The following is a 22505-nucleotide window of genomic DNA, read 5'->3' as shown; positions in this document are numbered from 1 at the left end:
TCACCCAGCGTTAGCACACAGCTAACACCAGACGCTCTTGCAACCAGAGGCCTCCACTCCTCAACTCTTTGACTGACCCGACCACGAGGGTCAGACCTTCCCCTGATCCAGAGACCAGCACCCAGAGTCTGATCTCCAGGGAAACCACCCGGTTTCTCCAGGATGGGACCAGGGACCCTCACAGAACTTCTTTGTGTTTTTCCTGAACCAGCAGGAAAACCATCACAGACCTGAGCGACCAGCTCCTCAGTCTGGACAAAAGGAACAACCAGGAGCTGCAAAGAAGGACTCCTGAAACATCAACTTCATCTTCTTCTCCTCAGCCTGCAGAACCAGCAACCACAGTTAGCAGGAGGTGCTAACTACAGGAGAAGGCACCAGCTTCCCTCCAGCAGGACAACAACTGAACTCCTTCAAGGAAGTGGGAACAACAACTGGGCTTTACCTGAGATTAGTTAAACTTGATGCTATGATAGAACTGTTTAACTTTATGAAGATGTGTTGATTCTATTACAGTGATTGAGTTATATTGATAATGATATTAGGCACTGTTATCAACTTGTAAACCAACGTTAGCTCTGCCACAGACACAGGGTCTGCATGCTAATCTGCTTTACTAACTTGTTAACTCACAACCCTACACACATCACATCAAAGACAACATCACACAGTAACCGAACGGTTACGGTGTGATGTTGTCGTCAGAACACCATCTGACGACTCCTGACGTTTTACAAGACAGATCGCAGTCACATAAACTCATTCTAGAAAAGGTCCTTTAGCAGAGACACACCAGAAGCAGATGCTACGGCTAGCTTCTATTGTTCCATTGCTATCAGCACATGGCCGAGACCCAGGACAGACCTCCTGTTCTCTGACAACCTCCATTTGGAATGTAGTTTCTTGTGATCCGCCATCTTGTTTTGTAGTTCCATCACACGTCTCACACACACACACTCCCTCCAACTCTCTCTCTCTCTTTCCTCACCACACACACACACACACACACACACACACACACACACACACACACACACACACACACACACACACACACACACACACACACACACACACACACACCTACACACACCCAGCTGTATATAGGTAGTTAGAATCTGTGTTTTATTTGTTTTCATTGTAAATAAATATAATGTTTGGAATCATACTTGCTGTTTTATTAATGAGCACAATGGTGAATGAAATGTCGACTCTTCTGTGTTAAGAACTCCAAAATCCTTCAAGCTTTACTGTTAATTCTGGTAATTGTAATTAATTTAACTATTAATTCAAATTCCTGATTAACTGTTTAGTATATCTTATGAGACTGATAGAACTGAATTGGCTATCATTTCCTGTCAAGACAGGTGGTGCTCCGAGGTTCTGATACACATCACATTAAATTTCAACAACATTATTAATAACTATCTTTGATAATTATTAATCATTATCGACAGCCAACCAAAACATAAATAGTGATCCATATGAGGTAGTAAATCCCTACATAATGGTCCCAACATAATGGTGCCCCGTGTGAGGTCATAATGGTGCCCTCCGCGAGGGCATAGCAAAGTCGACTTTCATTCATATTTGTGCAATATTAATATCAGCGTACACTTTGGTACAAACCAAAAAAAAATCTCTGATTCCGGTGTGAAATCTCCCAAAGCGTTCACATCCACCATTGTCTTCCTGCTACCGCAGTAGACATCCAGCCGTACTTACAAAAGTACAATGTGGTGAAAATAATTTTATTCACAACTGAATCAAAATTGAGAGACAGTGTGTGAGTAAATAAGTCCTTTGAGTTACACTGGAGTTGCTGCTCCAGCTGACGTTTCCAAGTCACTGCCCTGCAGTGAAACATTAGCATTCGAATGACACCCATTCAATGCAACTAGAAGCAAAGTTGGTGAGTCTATTGTCCTGAAACTTATCACACCAGTGCCACCGGCCGTGTGATACTTCAAGAGTGAGTGAGAATCAGCTGATACTGCCAACGCATATCAGCATAAGAGCATTTTAGCCACAGTGACCAAAACACTGTGAAGTTTTTACCTTGCTGTTATTCCCAAATTCCAGCTTGAGTTAAAGTTTAAAACTATTCCTAACTGATACTGCCATGCATTTTAGTTAGTGTATGTTTTAACCCTGGTACGCATTTGCAATCGTAAATTCCTACCTGATCTTATCTGTGTGTGTGAAGCTCTCTCTCCACAGGGAGTCCCCCTCACCACACAGAGAAGAACAATCCTTTGATCAGGCTAACCACAGGAACATTTTATGGTGTCTGCTAGACAACTCCATAAACACACATTTAAGTTTTCAAACGATAACTTAATCTTAGCCTCATAATCACCATCCCTTTTGAAACAATGGAAATCAATCATTTGGACGAGTTGATCTCTTCAATTGCAAAAAGCTTGAAACCTGGTTTCACGGAACTCATTGGCAGATTGAGTCTGGTTGAATGCAATGAAGAGATGATCTCTCTAATTAGTGGTTCTGGTAATGCACAGACTGCATCCCATGGTTCATTGTTGAGATGTTTGCTTCTAATCTTTCATAGGCAAACCACCCTCGCCTGTAAAATTAAAGCAGACTTAGAAAAGGAAGTAGAACTTTTAAAAGTGCAAAATGCTTCTCTCCTCCATGAAGCTGGAACGGTGAGTAGAAAAGCATTACACTACTTAAAAGATCTACACGCAGCAGAGTCAGAACTCTGCTCACAAAGAGAAGAACTGTTCAGGCTTAGATCAGAGAATCTAACCCCAGTCAGATCTTCCAGCCAATGTGACTCTGGTTTTTCAGATTCCTCCTCTGTGGAAGAGGAGCAGGGATCCCACAGACGGTGAAATCTGTTCCAACCGAGTCAATGTCTTTGGGACTCCAGTCATTTGCAACCTGTCTGTCAACAGACAGAGACAACAATGACTTGACTTCCCAGTTTTCCGACTCAGATTTTGAGGAGACAGCAAGATTATCTTCCAGATTCTCTGATCCAAGTCCCTCTCATCCATCTTGTGACTCCCAGGTCAACAGGAGATGGGGGGTCAGCTGCTTCACAGCTTCCCCCGACACACCTCCCAGACCTGAGGTATGCGACTCAAGCCATACCTTTTCATATGCTAATTTAGTCCTGCCTTTATCAGAGAGGAAATCCAAGTTCCCTCGCTTTAAAGAGCTGACATTTTTAGCAGAAGACATGCCAATATTTGATCCAGACAACTCTGATCAACATATTGAGGATTATTTGAGAGAGTTAGACACTCATCTAGTTGATCTTCCACACGCCACCGACAGGGAAAGGATTCTCTTTTTGCGGAAAACCAGCTCACGAGCGGTCCATAAGTTTATCCAAACACAACCTCCCTGTCACGGCGGGGAGCCGGCGTGTGGAGTGTCCTGAACCCAAAAGCAGACCTCAAGCAGAAAGTTGTTTGCAAACGTCAATGTTTTATTGAGAAAACAGGGAAAGGGGAGCTGGAACCGGGACGGGACCCGGGGGAATCTCTGGGGGACCTCTTGGAACCGGGACGGGACCCGGGGGAATCTCTGGGGGGCCTCCAGGAACCGGGACGGGACCCGGGGAAATCTCTAGGGGCCTCCAGGAACCGGGACGGGACCCGGACGGGGAACTTCTTGGAACCGGGACGGAACCCGGACGGGGAACTTCGGGACGGAACCGGGACGGGACCCGGACGGGGAACTTCTTGGAACCGGGACGGAACCCGGACGGGGGACTTCTTGGAACCCGGGACGGAACCCGGACGGGGGACTTCTTGGAACCCGGGACGGAACCCGGACGGGGGACTTCTTGGAACCCGGGACGGAACCCGGACGGGGACTTCTTGGAACCGGGCGTCGGAACAGGAACGGGAACCACCCCGGGGAGGACACTCACTCCCCGGGGAGGACAACACCGACTCACCTGCGGGGGCAACCCACAGGAGACTCTCCACACGGACTGAGGAATAGACAATCCTCTGGCACCGGACCCACCTCACTGCAGGGCTTAAGACTGCATGGCAATCAATTAGCTGATTGCCTGCAGGAGCGTCAGAGAGGATCCGGTGCTGGAGCGAGGTGTGTGACTCCTGACACTCCCAGTGTGCAAGACAACTACACTCAGCTTTGCCAAGCGATGACTGAAGAATTTTCTTCTGCCGTTGACGAAACGGACTGTATAGTTGCAGCTCTCCAAATTAAACATTCACGTCTTGAAAATCCCAGGGATTTTAATCAACGTTTGAGACACACGTACTTTCAGGGTAGAAACGCACCGGGCTTGGAAGAGAACCCAAAGTTCAAATCCATGTTCTTACGTAACCTGCACCCTTCCATACGTGTTCACGTTGCACTCATGACACTTAAAGGTATTCCATCCATGCATGAACTCAGGAAGATCACACAAGCAGTCTGGGAAACTGCTGTCACTTCCAAAATCATCGCAAAACCATCTGAACCTGCCAGTTCCAATCCTACAGTGTCAAACAGATGTTCTCCCCCACACCCCTCTCACAACAGGTCGAGGGGGGGGTGAAAAGACAGCAGGGAACCCAGAAGCATAACCGCTGCATCCCACAGCTGCCTAGAGATGGTCATGCTCAGAACAGAAGCTGCAGAAGACCATACTGGGAGATTCTGACTCAAAACCAAGACGTGCACAGTGACCGGTCTGACAGCGACGCCCACTCTGACAGTTCTGACAGTTCCAGGCACAGTCAGGACTTCTCAGACAGGGACAACGCCTCCGACCATCTCTCTGTCTCCCACAACCAGGAGCGTTACCGCCCGGAGTCCCGAGCAAACCACAGACGCTCCAGGGCTCCTCATAGTCCATCCCTGCACTGACATCAACACAAATGCTAATCCAATGTAGCCACCTTGTTCCCTGCAGTTAGGCAGACTTGAGTTGTCAGCAGCAGCAGAAACTCCGTCCCTAAACAGTAATAGCAAGACACCCTGCTATTAACTTGGTAAGCCTAACTCCTGATTGGACTCAAAACACCGCTGTCCACGTAACAAGTACACTTGGATTATATTTTGTGCACAACCTTGTCAGACACATAGCTAGTTTGAAACACTAGTTAGGACTCAGTATGACTTACACATAGTCATATACATGCATTTCCATGCAGCTCTCATCAAGGTGACACCTCTCCTCCTTCTCACCTTAACCCATTCTAACTAACAACCCTGTGTCTCACTAACACCTAGTTGGAAACAAGTTAGTTATTTCACATCATGCCAGTGTCATTGTGGTTTATCTGAATTTTGTTCCATAACCTGAAGGATTGTTTTGTACTACTCTTGCATAGCAGAGATAGATAGTACCAACAATGCCCAGTTGGTTACCAAATGTCCAGATGTTACCACATGAATGAACTGATGAAATGATGAATGAACTTTCTCTTCTGTGGACTGAACGTGTGTGCCCTCAGAATCACACATCGAGTCTGCTTCTGAAGACACAGGGGGGATGTTGGGATCTCAACAGGACCACAGAAAGTTTGTTCATTTCTGGGGAGAGACAATATTAATTTGTCATGAGACGCAGTCATGACATGAATTCTGACCCAGGAATGTGATGGCCTTTCACATCTAGTCTGCTTCACTCCTCAACTCTTCGACTGACCCAACCACGAGGGTCAGACCTTCCCCTGATCCAGAGACCAGCACCCAGAGTCTGATCTCCAGGGAAACCACCCGGTTCCTCCAGGACGGGACCAGGGACTCTCACAGAACTTCTTTGTGTTTTTCCTGAACCAGCAGGAAAACCATCACAGACCTGAGCGACCAGCTCCTCAGTCTGGACAAAAGGAACAACCAGGAGCTGCAAAGAAGGACTCCTGAAACATCAACTCCACCTTCTTCTCCTCAGCCTGCAGAACCAGCAACCACAGTTAGCAGGAGGTGCTAACTACAGGAGAAGGCACCAGCTTCCCTCCAGCAGGACAACAACTGAACTCCTTCAAGGAAGTGGGAACAACAACTGGGCTTTACCTGAGATTAGTTAAACCTGATGCTATGCATAGACTGTTTAACTTTATGAAGATGTGTTGATTCTGTTACAGTGATCGCGTTCTTTTGATTATGATATTAAGAGCCGTTATCAACTTGTAAACCACTGTTAGCTCTGCCACAGACACAGGGCCTGCATGCTAATCTTTGCTTTACTAACTAGTTAACTCACAATCCTACACATATCACATCAAAGACAACATCACACAGTAACTGAACACCATCTGACGACTCCTGACGTTTTACAAAACAAGTCTCATTCACATCAAGTCATTCTAGAAATGGTCCTTTAGCAGAGACACACAGGAAGCAGACGCTAAAGACTAGCTTCTATTGTTCCATTGCTATCAGCACATGGCCGAGACCCAGGACAGACCTCCTGTTCTCTGACAACCTCCATTTGGAATGTAGTTTCTTGTGATCCGCCATCTTGTTTTGTAGTTCCATTACACGTCACACATACACTCCCTCCAACTCTCTCTCTCTCTTTCCTCACCACACACACACACACACACACACACACACACACACACACACACACACACACACACACACACACACACACACACACACACACACACACACACACACACACACACACACACACACACACACACACCAAGCTGTACATAGGTAGTTAGAATCTGTGTTTTATTTGTTTTCATTGTAAATAAATATAATGTTTGGAATCATACTTGCTGTTTTATTAATGAGCACAAAGGTGAATGAAATGTCGACCTCTTCTGTGTCAAGAACTCCAAAATCCTTCAATCTTTACTGTTAATTCTGGTAAGTGTAATTAATCTAACTATTAATTCAAATTCCTGATTAACTGTTTAGTATATCTTATGAGACTGATATAACTGAATTGGCTATCATTTCCTGTTAAGACAGGTGGTGCTCCGAGGTTCTGATACACATCAGATTAAATTTCACCATTATTAGGGACCTCGCCAACGGCTGGGCCCTAGGCCCAGCCAACGGCAGGTCTCTTTTGGATTTCGTCGTCGCCAAAAGTGCGGGCCCTCCGAACCCCCTAAACACGCTCAAAAACTCACCAAATTTGGGAGACTCGTCAAAAGTGTGGCACTCCACAATCTCACGTCAAAAAATTCCCAAAAAATCCAAAAATGGCTCTCTAGCGCCACCTAGAAAATTGCAATCACCCGCCACGGTCCGTAAGAATGTCGTAGAGAAAAACAGCGAATACGAAACTTCTTCGTCTACTCGACCCCTACGACTCACGCGCTCTAACTTTTGACCTAACTCCAACAGGAAGGCCGCTATTTGCCTTTCAAAGTAAGGTGTTCGCCCAAAAAAGGCAAAAAAAGGCCGAAACGGAAAATCTAAACCATCATAGGGCGAAGGTCGTATCGGTTAAATTGAGATATACAAAAATAGAGGAGATTGTTTACTACAATAATTTAGAGGGAATTTTTCTTACCTAGTCCAGTTTAATTTTTATTAGCCGTCCAAGCTCCCCACCCCCTAATCGCCTTTTTGCCTCCTGTCATCCATTAACATGGGGAAACGGAAAATTCTCGCCGAAAATCAACGATTTTAAACTCCCCGAACTACTCTTAACTGTTTGCAAACCGTGACTCTCAGCCACAAACCGAGGGCATCGCCATGCCCACGAGACCCTGCCGAACAAGAGGATGTAACATATGTGGGGAAAATTCCAAAACAAGTCCCCAGAATGACGAGTTAAAGTGATAGAGTAACATTCTTTTCGCCCCAGAATTTAATACTGTAGCGGATGGAGCCCAATCTGCCGTTAGTGCCAAACAGCGCCCCCTGGTGTCCACAGTTTACCTCTGACTGCTTCCACACCCACACAGTATTAAAGAGGACAAAAATTCCTACATAAGTATGGTATTTTTATCCACATACTCCCCTGATAAGTATAGATTAAGAGCAGTTGTTCGCAAAATCTTCTAATATAATCCTCTCTGGCTCACTGTGCCGTCAGAGTGTCCGCGCTCGGCGCAGCTGTGAAATTCTCCACTGTGATTGGTCAGTGCATCACTCCATATATGGGCAGCTTCCTGTAGCTTCAGGCTCATCACTGCTGTGTGATTGACAGCCTGTCATATCCTGCAGTTTGACCTGAGAGTGACCTCACCAGTCATTCTCAGGTCAGGTTACTCTCATGTGACCTGACCTCACTCTCATGTCTCATGTTCTCCTGTCATGAGGACATGCAAAACCTGTACGAGGTCTGGCCTGAGACATGTAATTCATGTCGGTGAAAGTTTGTGAAAAACCTTTATTGATGCATCATTCACACCTTCGTTCACGCCGACAAAGGCCGGGCCTCCTAGGCCCGGCACTCCACCAGGTCACTCCATCGTCCCACACTGACCTTTGTACGATGGAAGTCGGTGGAAGTTTGTGAAAAACCTTTATTGCATCATTCACACCTTCGCGCACCGCCGACAAAGGCCGGGCCTCCTAGGCCCGGCACTCCACCAGGTCAGTCTCTTGTCACACACTGACCTCCGTAGGAGGCCTGGCCTGAGGCCATATAATTCATGTCGGTGGAAGTTTTTGAAAAACCTTTATTGTGCCATAAGTGCTGTGTCTTTTACACTAGAATTGAAGTAAGACCAGATTCAGGATCGGGGCCATCTGGGGAGTACCCAACAGACATTTTCAGGCAGCTCGGCTAGCTTGCGGTTTAGCACACCTGTTAGCATGCGAGCAAACATTGTCCGATTGAGCCGAAATTTGGTAGGTAGCCTAATGGGGGTGCTGCGATCACAAATCACTAGCTAATTAGCTGGTTTTGACGCAGTTTTTTCAAAATAAAAGTCGTAAAAAATTTTTTTTTTTTTTTTTTATATTTAAGCAAATATTTTGAACCGTTCATAGCCACCCCCCCGACGGGCAATCTCGAGGTCCCGACCAATGCTGCTTGCAGCTTTAATTAGGGACCTCGCCAACGGGTGGGCCCTAGGCCCAGCCAACGGCAGGTCTCTTTTGGATTTCGTCGTCGCCAAAAGTGCGGGCCCTCCGAACCCCCTAAACACGCTCAAAAACTCACCAAATTTGGGAGACTCGTCAAAAGTGTGGCACTCCACAATCTCACGTCAAAAAATTCCCAAAAAATCCAAAAATGGCTCTCTAGCGCCACCTAGAAAATTGCAATCACCCGCCACGGTCCGTAGGAATGTCGTAGAGAAAAACAGCGAATACGAAACTTCTTCGTCTACTCGACCCCTACGACTCAGGCGCTCTAACTTTTGACCTAACTCCAACAGGAAGGCCGCTATTTGCCTTTCAAAGTAAGGTGTTCGCCCAAAAAAGGCAAAAAAAGGCCGAAACGGAAAATCTAAACCATCATAGGGCGAAGGTCGTATCGGTTAAATTGAGATATACAAAAATAGAGGAGATTGTTTACTACAAATATTTAGAGGGAATTTTTCTTACCTAGTCCAGTTTAATTTTTATTAGCCGTCCAAGCTCCCCACCCCGAAATCGGCTTTTTGGCTCCTGTCATCCGAATACATGGGGAAATGGAAAATTGTCCTCCAAAATCACTGATATAAAGCACCCCGAACTACTCTTAACTGTTTGCAAACCGTGACTCTCAGCCACAAACCGAGGGCATCGCCACTACCGCGAGACCCTGCCGAACAAGAGGATGTAACATATGTGGGGAAAATTCCACAACAAGTCCCCAGAATGATGAGTTAAAGCGGCACAGTAACATTTTTTTCATTCTACATTTTTACATTGAATCCTGATGGGAGATATCCGGCGTTGTCGCCAAACAGCGCACCCTGGTGTCCAAAGTTTACCTCCGACTGCTTCCAAACGTATACAATCTTAAAGAGGGCAAAAATTCCTACAAAAGTATGGTATTTTTATCCACATACTCCCCCGATAAGTATAGATTATGAGGAGTTGTTCGCAAAATCTTCTAATATAATCCTCTCTGTCTCACTCTGACGTCAGAGTGTCCGCGCTCGGCGCAGCTGTGAAATTCTCCACTGTGATTGGTCAGTGCATCACTCCATATATGGGCAGCTTCCTGTAGCTTCAGGCTCATCACTGCTGTGTGATTGACAGCCTGTCATATCCTGCAGTTTGACCTGAGAGTGACCTCACCAGTCATTCTCAGGTTAGGTTACTCTCATGTGACCTGACCTCACTCTCATGTCTCATGTTCTCCTGTCATGAGGACATGCAAAACCTGTACGAGGTCTGGCCTGAGACATGTAATTCATGTCGGTGGAAGTTTGTGAAAAACCTTTATTGCATCATTCACACCTTCGCACACCGCCGACAAAGGCCGGGCCTCCTAGGCCCGGCACTCCACCAGGTCAGTCTCATGTCACACACTGACCTCCGTAGGAGGCCTGGCCTGAGGCCATATAATTCATGTCGGTGGAAGTTTTTGAAAAACCTTTATTGTTCCATAAGTGCAGCGTCATTCACACTAGAATTGAAGTAAGACCAGATTCGGGATCGGGGCAACCTGGGGAGTACCACACTGAGCTTTTCAGGTGTATCCGCTAGCTTGCGGCATAGCATGCACATTAGCATGCTACCAAACATTGTCCGATTGAGCTGAAATTTGGTAGGTGGCCTAATGGGAGCGCTGCGGTCACAAACCACTAACTAATTACCTGGTTTTGACCCCGCATTTTCAAAATAAAAGTACAAATTTTTTTTTTTTTTTTTTTTTGCTTAAATAATATTTTTTTTAATTAACCGTTCATAGCCACCCCCCCGACGGGCAATCTCGAGGTCCCGACCAATGCTGCTTGCAGCTTTAATTAATAACTATCTTTGATAATTATTAATCATTATCGATAGCCAACCAAAACATAAATAGTGATCCATATGAGGTAGTAAATCCCTACATAATGGTCCCAACAAGTGTCTCCACATGTTCTCTGCACCCTTTAAACAGGTATTTCACAGCCTCGTTGACGAGCCACCCTTCAACTGGCAACTTGTAACTGTAATCCAAACTGCTGACTTCATGGTCAGGGAAGAAGGATCTCTATTTTTTTCTTCTTTTTTTATAATACACATTTTTTTTTTGTATTAAAAAAAAGAAATGTTTAAATACATTACATTAATTCCAATGAGATTTTACAGAGAAAAGAGAAAAACCCAACTTATCCACATGAGCAGCAGGTTTGTTTGTGACTGTGGAAAGAAAAAGTCTCTTTAACAGGAAGAACCTTTGTAGAAACCAGAGTCAGAGGTGGAGGAGAGGAGAGGAGAGGAGAGGAGAGGAGGGGAGAGGAGAGGAGAGGAGGGGAGAGGAGAGGAGAGGAGGGGAGAGGAGAGGAGGGGAGAGGAGAGGAGAGGAGAGGAGAGGAGAGGAGAGGAGGGGAGAGGAGAGGAAGGGAGAGGAGAGGAGGGGAGAGGAGAGTTACAGATACAGATCAGATTAAATTTCATTAACATTATTAATAAGTATCTTTGATAATTATTAATCATTATCGATAGCCAACCAAAACATAAATAGTGATCCATATGAGGTAGTAAATCCCTACATAATGGCCCCAACATAATGGTGCCACGTGTCCGGGCTACATAATGGTCCCAACACACAGTAATGCTTATTCAGAGTAACAAAACTGAACTCTTAACCCAGGCAGCTGCCCCAGAGTCTTTATGGAATACTGTAAAAGTGAGATTTATAGTAGCAAAACCTCTTTAGATCCAAGGTCAAACCGAGAAGGACTGTGATGTTGGAAATCCTTGACTCCTTCTACAATCCTGATGCCAGAAAAACAAAAGAAGTTCATCACTTCTGGTTGGAACGACAGTTCTCCCAATCTTAGATTAGAGTGATCTCCTTCACAAGCTGTATGGTATTCATCATGCTGCTCTCCACTTCATGACTGGAGCGCCATTCAACACTCTGCATTGTCCATTGTATTACCTGATCAAATACACAAACTCATTGCTTTCATTTCATTTAAAAAACATTCCTCTCTATACACAGTCCTTCAATATTCACAACACAGATCTCAGTCTACGTTCTTAGTCTGGTCAGACCGAAAGCCTGTACCTCCTTTAGTTGCTTCTCACTTCAGTTTTATTCTGCAAATAAACTGGATTCAACAGCCCTTTAAACATTCTACATTTAATGCACATCAAACCAATAAGACACATCACTGCACTGGCTTTTAGCTTTGATCAATTTATGTATTAATATATAACACTGTAAAGACTGTACATACTACTTTGTTTCTTTTAATGTCAGGAGAGAGACCTGGCTGGTACCCCTAACTAACAAAACTTGCCATACATAACCCCCTTCCAAACAGTAAACAGTAGGCAGGTAGGTAGGTAGGCAGGTAGGCAGGTAGGTAGGTAGGTAGGTAGGTAGGTAGGTAGGTAGGTAGGTAGGTAGGTAGGTAGGTAGGTAGGCAGGTAGGTAGGTAGGTAGGCAGGTAGGTAGGTAGGTAGGTAGGCAGGTAGGTAGGTAGGCAGGTAGGTAGGTAGGTAGGTAGGCAAGTAGGTAGGTAGGCAGGTAGGCAGGTAGGTAGGTAGGTAGGTAGGCAGGTAGGTAGGTAGGCAGGTAGGCAGGTAGGTAGGTAGGTAGGTAGGTAGGCAGGTAGGCAGGTAGGTAGGTAGGTAGGTAGGTAGGCAGGTAGGTAGGTAGGTAGGTAGGCAGGTAGGTAGGTAGGCAGGTAGGTAGGCAGGTAGGTAGGTAGGCAGGCAGGTAGGTAGGTAGGCAGGTAGGCAGGTAGGTAGGTAGGTAGGTAGGTAGGTAGGCAGGTAGGTAGGTAGGTAGGTAGGCAGGTAGGCAGGTAGGTAGGCAGGTAGGTAGGTAGGCAGGCAGGTAGGTAGGTAGGCAGGTAGGCAGGTAGGTAGGTAGGTAGGTAGGTAGGTAGGTAGGTAGGCAGGTAGGCAGGTAGGTAGGTAGGCAGGCAGGCAGGTAGGTAGGCAGGTAGGCAGGTAGGTAGGTAGGTAGGTAGGTAGGTAGGTAGGCAGGTAGGCAGGTAGGTAGGTAGGTAGGTAGGTAGGCAGGTAGGTAGGTAGGTAGGCAGGTAGGCAGGTAGGTAGGTAGGTAGGTAGGCAGGTAGGTAGGTAGGTAGGCAGGTAGGCAGGTAGGTAGGTAGGTAGGTAGGTAGGCCGGTAGGTAGGTAGGTAGGTAGGTAGGCAGGTAGGTAGGTAGGCAGGTAGGTAGGTAGGTAGGTAGGTAGGTAGGTAGGCAGGCAGGCAGGTAGGTAGGTAGGTAGGCAGGCAGGTAGGTAGGTAGGCAGGTAGGTAGGTAGGTAGGTAGGTAGGTAGGTAGGCAGGCAGGCAGGCAGGTAGGTAGGCAGGCAGGCAGGTAGGTAGGCAGGTAGGCAGGTAGGTAGGTAGGTAGGCAGGTAGGCAGGTAGGTAGGTAGGTAGGCAGGTAGGTAGGTAGGCAGGTAGGTAGGTAGGTAGGCAGGTAGGTAGGTAGGTAGGCAGGTAGGCAGGTAGGTAGGTAGGTAGGCAGGTAGGTAGGTAGGTAGGTAGGTAGGCAGGTAGGTAGGTAGGCAGGTAGGTAGGTAGGTAGGTAGGCAGGCAGGTAGGTAGGCAGGCAGGCAGGTAGGCAGGTAGGTAGGCAGGCAGGTAGGTAGGCAGGTAGGTAGGTAGGTAGGTAGGCAGGCAGGTAGGTAGGCAGGCAGGCAGGCAGGTAGGCAGGTAAGTAGGTAGGTAGGTAGGTAGGTAGGCAGGCAGGTAGGTAGGTAGGCAGGCAGGCAGGTAGGTAGGTAGGTAGGTAGGTAGGTAGGTAGGCAGGTAGGTAGGTAGGTAGGTAGGCAGGCAGGCAGGCAGGTAGGTAGGTAGGTAGGTAGGCAGGCAGGCAGGTAGGCAGGCAGGTAGGTAGGCAGTTGCTAAGTTAACCAGCTGATCGATATCTATACTGGGCTTGAGTGGTGGGCAGCACGGAGGGCGCCACTGGTCTGAACCTGCTGGGCTGAGCCTGGTCCAGATGCAGGCGGCTCAGCTAACAGCTCACTGATGAAGTACGTTTCATACTGGATCATCCCGGTAGAAAAGACATGAAAGCAGTGTGCCTCCCAGACAGAACGGGACAGGTGCTCACCATACAACTGTTGTTGCCACAGTTCCCTTGAAAAAGTCATCCAATAACTCATTATTTTACTCCTTTAACAGTAACTTAGTTACTTTAATGATTACAAAATGATTTCAAAAGTAACTAAGTTAGATTACCAGTAACTTTTTAGTTACTTTCAGCAGTCGCTGACAGCACGACCCCCGAACTCAACCTAAAAGTGACAACTGGTTTTACCAAACACTCTCTCCTGACCACTGCCTGACTTCCTGCACCATGTTTATACATATTCTAACCTTTGACCTTCATTCTTTGTTGTATTTATATCTGACTTACGATTTTAGTATCCAATTTTTACTATTACCGGTACTTATTCACCCAGAGATGTGGTTGTATTCTATTGCTGTACTATTTATCTATTTACTTATTTGCGCTACCTGCTCTATGCAACTTTTTAATTCCCCCCTGGGACAAATAAAATCTTTCATTGATTGATGAAAAAAGGAGGGTCTGATTGCAACATTAGAGGACCCATATTGTCTACATTTCATGTTTCACAGTCCATCTTATGCTCATGTGGAATAATAATTTGGGTGATGTGGAGGACCTCTACATGTTGGGATTCATGATAGCAGGTATGCTGCTGATTGGGGCTGGAGGCTTTCTGATCTCTCAAAGTGTAGAAGACGCTAGCAGCTGCATTGGGAAGGCTGCCTATCGTCACTGAAGGACTGTGCCGAGCTTTGACCGCTCAGACTCATGTGATAAACCAACTCAAGAGTACGCAGGTCACGACTCTTGAACGTTTACGTGAAACTGGAATCATCTTGGAGAAATGCAGAGTTTGGCTGGAAGGCTAAAACAATGGCCACGATTTGGAGCAGCATGAAGACCAGAGACACTTCAAGGATGACAGAACTCTGGAGTCGTCTTGACCAAAAACAAATCTCATCTACATTTGGATTCCCCTCAGACATCCAGATTGTTTTCTCTATTTGTCCTGGATGTGTTTGTTGAAACAGAGGCTCTGCCCCCCTGACACTTCCTCACACCTGCCCGCCTGCAGATTGTCTGTGACCAGAACCATCAAGGACAGTGCAGAGACAAGAAACTTCCATTGGCCCCCTCCCGCCACAAGGCAGCACTCCCCCTCATGGCCACATGCTTGTCTTAGGGTTATGTTGTCATCTGTATTGATGCTTTAAATGTGCTTGAGGTGGTTTTTGTTTCCTAATTAAAACTGTATTCACTTCGAGCACAGTTTGAAATCTGCCTTTTTTTTCTCCTCTTCTCACCTTATGTCTCTTTTCCCCCCAAAACTGTGATAACAATTTTGTTGTACTTGGACAATTCCATTGTACTTGTGCAATGACAATAAAAGGTGATTTGATTTGATTACATTTGATGCGTTACTAATGTTGGGATTTATGGTTGGTAATTAGCATAAATAATTACTGTAAGTAATGGATTACTGAAAGTAATAGATTACTGAAAGTAATTTAGGAAAAATTGGAATTACTAATGAAGTAAACGGTTAGTTACTCATCAGCAACTCCTAGAGTAATTGAGTAATTACTCAAAAGTTAATAAATTATCAAAAATAATTTATTAATAAAAATTATTAATTTGCATAAATTGGTTATTTATCAAATAATAATTAAATCGGAGCACCACCAGCTAAGCTGGAAATAGCTAATACCAAATTTCAGTCTCGTTTGTCAAAAAGGGTTATTTAAGTAAAGTTAATATTTCTGTGTAAATATAACAATATTAAATAACGAGGAAGGTGTGAGCTTCGAGCACAGACTGTTACAAACCAGTGAATTGTCAACAATAAATACACAATGATAACCAAGAATCGATCAATTCAGTTAAAATGCGTTTATTAACAAAAATGTATTATTAAAAAATAATTCATAAATCATTTATTAAAACAACACAATTAAGTAATAAACAATCAAACACGAAGATCTAATCTATTAAACAGCAAACACTATGTACAAAGAAAGAGGGTGTGTGTGTGTGTGTGTGTGAGAGTGTGTGTGAGTGAATGTGTGGAAGCCTGAGTGGGGATGTAATGACCACGAACGTCCACCAGGTGGCGGCAGGCGTTGGAGGGTCAGTGTGTGTGGGTGTAATGACCTCGAACGGACACGAGATGGCGGCAGGCGTCTAGTTCGAGGTAGTAACCGGAACGACCACTAGGGGCGCGGCGGCGCACGGAGGGAGAATGCAATGACTCGACTTGTCCACCGAGTGGCGGTCTTTCAAGATATTGCAATCACCAACGCGGCCACCAGAGGCGCTCGGCGCACTCTTTCTGGACAGCGTGACGTCACTGTGCTCGTGCACGGCTCGTGAGCCTGCTTGGAGCGCGCCTGGGGGCTCGTGTTGAGAAATCCCAGGGACAGTGAACTACACACGGTCACAGAAGCGGGTGGAGCGGCGCACAGGAACAGCTGTTGCTGAGTTTGCGCCGCGGTTAGTGGAGCGGAGAGAGAAAGGAGAAGAGGAGGGAGGGAGAAGGGCAGTGGACAGAATATGTTCAGCTCTGCACACTGTCTTGGACTCCACAAAATCTAGAAATGGTCTGTGCAGGTTGAAAGAGAGAGCGAGAGAGAGAGAGAGAGAGAGAGAGAGAGAGAGAGCGAGAGAGAGAGAGAAGGTTCGCGTGGATGTGAATCCAACGCGCAGACACAGATGGGTTGGAAACAGGGATCGGCGTCCCTGACTTCAACACAATAATAAAACACACAGCAATATTACAGTCACGTTATTCTCATTGCCTGCCCAGACTCTAAGCCTTACTCAGTTTGACGAGGGTGAACGTGCTGCCGGCGGCCGGAGAAAATCCGTTGATTTCCCGGCTGCGAGTTTGTTTTCTCTGGCGTCCCAGGTAAACAAGCTCAACTGGTCTGTGGACAAGGAAAAATGTCCACAGGATGATCCGAGGATGATCAAGCGCTTCTTTTGAGGAGGGGGAAGAAGAAGCGGCTTCAGGTCTGCATGCGGGAGGAGTGTGCGCTGCCAGCTGCACACTCGGACTCCGGTGAAGAAGAAAAAAAAAGGAAAAAGGGAAAAGTAGAAGTAGTTCCACGGTGGTTGTCGACTCGTCCGGCCAGGTGTGGAACTCCGGGGCCCGGTCAGCGGGCACACGTGGCACTTCGTCTCCGTGCGAAACGGATGCGTCCGTCTTTACGCAGGTTTCAACATTGGAGAGAAAGAAATCACCCCCGCGGGGGTTTTTTATATCGGTTGTTTTGGTGTCGGGTTTCCGGTGGGCTCTGGGTCATGTGGACCAATCCTGACGGAGGGCCCGTCCTGGACATTCCAGCTGGTGAGGGGGAGCTCTCGTGCGCCCCCTGCCGTTGGCCTCCAGTATTGCACCATGAAGGGGGGGGGGGGGGTGTCCCGGGGGGATCACATGACCAACGGGACTTTTTCAGTTGTAGGCATGTGGTCCTTTGTTCTCAAAACGTGGTCACCCCTCCCCCTTCCATGAGGTTGAGTGGCCTCCAACACTAATTAACACGTCACTGGCTATACATGTTATATATTTTGATATACAAGTTGCTCCTGACTGTAAGTCACAGGACCAGCCAAACTATGACAAAAACGTGTGACTTATAGTCTGGGAAATATGGTAGTTGACAGTCACCAGAATAACAATCCAGCTTGGTGTCTGTCCAGTGCAATGTACGCACCATCGTTAACTCCTGGATAAATGAATTCAATTATATGAAAATAATATTTGTGTTTTTGCTTTAAAGCTGATGCTAAATTAAGTGGAGGTCATTAATTTGTCTATAGTACATTTGATGGCACAATATTTTTTACAACTATTTCCACTGTAAAACCATGGAGAGGCCAGCTAGAACAGGGTCTCAAGCAAATAGTCTTTGTGGACTTTCCTCCAGTCGGATCGGAGCCTTACTGGAGCCATACATGAGAGCAGTTGGTGTTCTTGTTGAAGCACAAGGTCACGTTAGAGTCCGTAAATTGCATGTAGGTCCCACTTCAGCCAGTTCATAGAGACCAGAGCTTGGAAAAGGATCCTGGGTAAGCAGATGTGTGTGTGTATGATTTCATTACAAAAACAATCAGCCTCTGGCATGCTGACTACAATGTTTTCAACGTTTCTGCTGTTTCTGTGTCGACGGACACTGTTTGTGAAACACTGCCATGCAAATGTGACTTTTCTATGAAAAGGCAAAAACAAGACATTTTCACTTGAAATGTTGTTGAGCGAATGGGTTCTTAGAAAAGAAGAGCGGGGCTGCTTAGTACTAAAGTTTGCATTGAACTCACCTTGCTTGTCGAAGTGGATGATGCTGCAGTCGCCCCGGCTCCAGGGACACGAGTACACAGCTCCCCCCTCGGTGATGTCGGGCTGGCTGGTGTTTGCTTTGGGGGCGCCGATCAAAACACTGATACTAGATGGTTGGGAAGAGAAACACATGTTGCAACATGGTCCAAACTAACACACAGACATTCGTTATGACATGAGGTCTCTTCTACAAGGTTCTGAGAAAGATTTGAGAAGTTTAAAAACAAACGAGGAACTAGTAAGAGGTTGAGGTCTCGACACCTGTAGGATTCAGAAAGGTTTACAAACCATGACTGCTTTTTCCGTCTGCCGAGCAGAAAACTAAACCTCGAAACAGAATCATAATAACAAAGAAATGGGTAAAAGGGTAAAAAGGTTGCTTTTTCTAAGACACACTTGATACCGGCATTGATACCATCACAAAATCAAGCTCTTCTAAAAAATTGTCCCAAATTGAACAAAACTGAAGATTTTATCAAAACTTTTGCAATGAATTGACTAACAAGACTTAAATGATGCTACATAGGAAAGTAGTGTGTCTGAATGTGCTTGTGGGTAAAAAAAACAACAACAAAAAACACTACAGATGAGTGTGCAAAGATATTCGGTCACAAATCTCTGAGGAAACTACGTTACACAAATGGAATTTTCAACTGTAAATCACCAGAAAAGGCAAGGCAAGGCAAGGCAGGGGAAATGTATTTATAGAGCACATGTCAAACACAGGGCAATTCAAAGTGCTTTACAAAGAACTTAAAGAAATACAGAAAAGCTATACAAAAAAATATAATGATGATAAGAATCTTAATGTTGATCTCCAGATCTTTGCGTTTCCCACAACCACTGACCATACCGTCCATTTGGGGAGCACGAAGAACAAAACTCAAACCTCTCTCAGCCAACGGCTCACCAGTTAGCTCTTTTACCATTAGATCGTGATTAACAGAAATATGTGTTTCTCAGCCGATCTCAGGATTTGCCTTTGAATGTTAATCTCACTTTTGGAATCTTGCAGACTGGCAACAAAACTCAAACATCTCTCATCAGTTTGGGGCTCGTAAAAGCTTTGCTTGGGCAAGTGAATCATCTACCCAGCTTGCCCGAACGGGCTAGTGGATTTTTTTTGCAATATTTTGACATTGTTTTCCGATCCAACCTACGAGATTTCAGATCCATGAAGCCGCGTCTGTACTTCACTGTCTGCGGAAATGACTCCACAAGTATTTTCCTGCCGCTGCTCTGCAAAATGTGGACTGGATTTCCTGAACGGAGGCGGGTCTCAATGAGAGCGGAGTCATGAGTCAGGAAATCCGTTCCTTAGTTTACAGCCAGCGAGGATGCTAGGGAAGTTAGCATTGCGGCTATCATAGTTTCCATGACATGTCGCTGTTTGGACTTATTTTACACTCAAAACACTGCAAAGCATGGACGTGGATGTTAGCAAAGCCTTGTCCAGCGAGGAGGACAGTCTGCAGCCAGACATCAGCCATTTAAAACTGCAGCTCTCCGAGGAGCAGCTCTGACATCAAAACAATGAGCAGCTCCTCCGGGGTAGCAGGAGATTCACACCTCCGTGAAGCGTCCTCCTCCATGCTAAACTCCCTGAAAATAGTCCCAATCATTAGAGCTGCTTGAGAGCGGGAAACATTCTGTTTGTGCTCTGTGTGGCTAAAGAATGTCCCCAGGAATTAATGAAGTGATTCTGAGGTTTTAAAGATATAATGAGATTATTATGAGATGATGACGTTATGCAGACCCCCACATTGTCCAACTTGACAAAAATAGTTTGTACTGTTTCCTGAATATATATTTTCATCAAACTTTACTTCGGTCCAGTAAAAACAGCATAATTACTGGACCAGTGTCCAGTAAAATGTTTTGACATTTCACTATCCCCACATGCTTGACGGTAAAGCTCCAGGACCTGACGGTAAAGTTCCAGGACCTGACGGTAAAGCTCCAGGACCTGACGGTAAAGTTCCAGGACCTGACGGTAAAGCTCCAGGACCTGACGGTAAAGTTCCAGGACCTGACGGTAAAGCTCCAGGACCTGATGGATACACCACTGAATTTTACAAAGAATTTTGGCCTTTACTCTCACCAATTTATTTTAGAACAGTTGAAATTAAAGAATCTTTATCTCTCCCCCCACATATGAACTGTGCAAATATCAATCTTCTTCTTAAAGCGGATAAAGATCTACACTACCATCTAGCTATCGCCCAATATCACTAATCAATGTAGATCTTAAAATAATCAGTAAAACCTTAGCAAGCAGAATAGAAAAAATTACACCCCACATAATACACCCTGATCAAACTGGGTTCATTAAAGGACGACACTCCACTAACAACACACGCAGATTAATTAATCTTATAGACCACTCCACTAACAACACACGCAGATGAATTAATCTTATAGACCACTCCACTAACAACACACGCAGATGAATTAATCTTATAGACCACTCCACTAACAACACACACAGATGAATTAATCTTATAGACCACTCCACTAACAACACACACAGATTAATTAATCTTATAGACCACTCCACTAACAACACGCAGATTAATTAATCTTATAGACCACTCCACTAACAACACACACAGATTAATTAATCTTATAGACCACTCCACTAACAACACACACAGATTAATTAATCTTATAGACCACTCCACTAACAACACACACAGATTAATTAATCTTATAGACCACTCCACTAACAACACACACAGATTAATTAATCTTATAGACCACTGCCACCAGAATAAACAAAAGGCCATTATCACCTCCTTAGATGCAGAAAAAGCTTTTGATGGGTAAATTGGACATTTCTACTCGCTACACAATGGAGATTTGGATTTGAACAAAATGACCTCTCCTGTATTAAAACATTGTACACCTCACCCAGTGCCTGTGTTAAAACAAATGATCAAATTTCCTCAAGGTTCAATCTTGAGAGAGGTACCAGGCAGGGGTGTCCACTCTCACCATCTCTCTTTGCAATTTTTATTGAACCATTAGCAGCAGCCATTAGACAGAACAATAACATAAAAGGAACATGAACAGCAAATGTAACCCATAAAATATGTCTTTATGCAGATGATGTATTACTTATCCTACAAAACACACAGACCTGTCTTTCACAAACAATAGAGTTAATAGACAGATTCTCTGCAATTTCAGAATATTCTATAAATTGGAATAAATCAATTGTCTTGCCTATTAACTCTATTTTTCAGCACACATCAAATACCCCACTAAAACCAGGGAACATCAAATACCTCGGCATTAATATCTCAGCCAAACTGTCAGACTTGGTGCACTTAAACTACACCCCCCTCATTAAAACAATAGAAGAGGACCTCACTCGGTGGAGGACACTTCCTATATCACTTATGGGGAGAGTAGCAACAATTAAAATGATGGTCCTGCCTAAAATTAACTACATCTTTTCAATGATCCCAACAAAACCACCAAAAACATGGTTTAATAAATTGGATTCCCATATCTCAAAATTCTTATGGAAAAATAAACCATCGCGTATAAGTTTAAAAACACTGCAGAACACCAAGGACCAAGGAGGCTTAGAACTTCCAAACTTCTATAATTATTGTCTTGCCAATAAATGACTTTATGTTGTAAAATGGATTAATCAGAAACTTAGATGAAGGCTGGCTGGACATTGAAAAAACCTTCTGTGAAGATCTCCTCATCAGAGACCTTCCTTTCTTCAGTCCTGTCATCAAAAAACACAACTGCTTTAAAAGCATCAATATAAACAATCTCTGACAGCTTGGTGGGAATTTCTTAAAATTAATGGATCGTCACTCATTCCCTGCAAACTCACACCTTCTGGAACAATCCTGACATCCTGCAAAGGAAGAAACCAAGAAACTTCACAAATTGGAAAAACAAGGGAAGAATAAACTTGGAACACCTTCTCTTCAATAACTCTTTTATTCCATTTAAAGATCTAATAGAAACTTATGGTATCAGTCAAAATAACTATCTGGAACATCTCCAGCTTAAGTCAATAATACAAACAAAGTTCAAACTAGAAGAGATGAACCTAAACTTACCTCAGACAGTGACAAACCTCCTGAAGATCTCAGCACCAAAACCACTTTCT

At 44.9% G+C, this 22505-nt stretch overlaps 1 protein-coding gene across 3 annotated transcripts in view; it reads right to left on the bottom strand.

Annotated features, from left to right (window-relative positions):
• Positions 1-22505, bottom strand: part of LOC308148472 (integrin alpha-5-like) — a 346877-nt gene that overhangs the window by 209177 nt on the left and 115195 nt on the right. For all 3 annotated transcript variants that reach the window (XM_080521934.1, XM_080521936.1, XM_080521935.1), the window contains exon 2: positions 18352-18476. In XM_080521934.1, coding sequence (XP_080378060.1) covers positions 18352-18476 — 125 coding nt within the window. The remainder of the gene's footprint in view (positions 1-18351; positions 18477-22505) is intronic.

This window comes from Blennius ocellaris (assembly GCF_963422515.1).
Source record: "Blennius ocellaris genome assembly, contig: SCAFFOLD_55, whole genome shotgun sequence".
Lineage (NCBI taxonomy): Eukaryota > Metazoa > Chordata > Actinopteri > Blenniiformes > Blenniidae > Blennius > Blennius ocellaris.
This window is presented reverse-complemented; position numbering and strand designations above follow the sequence as displayed.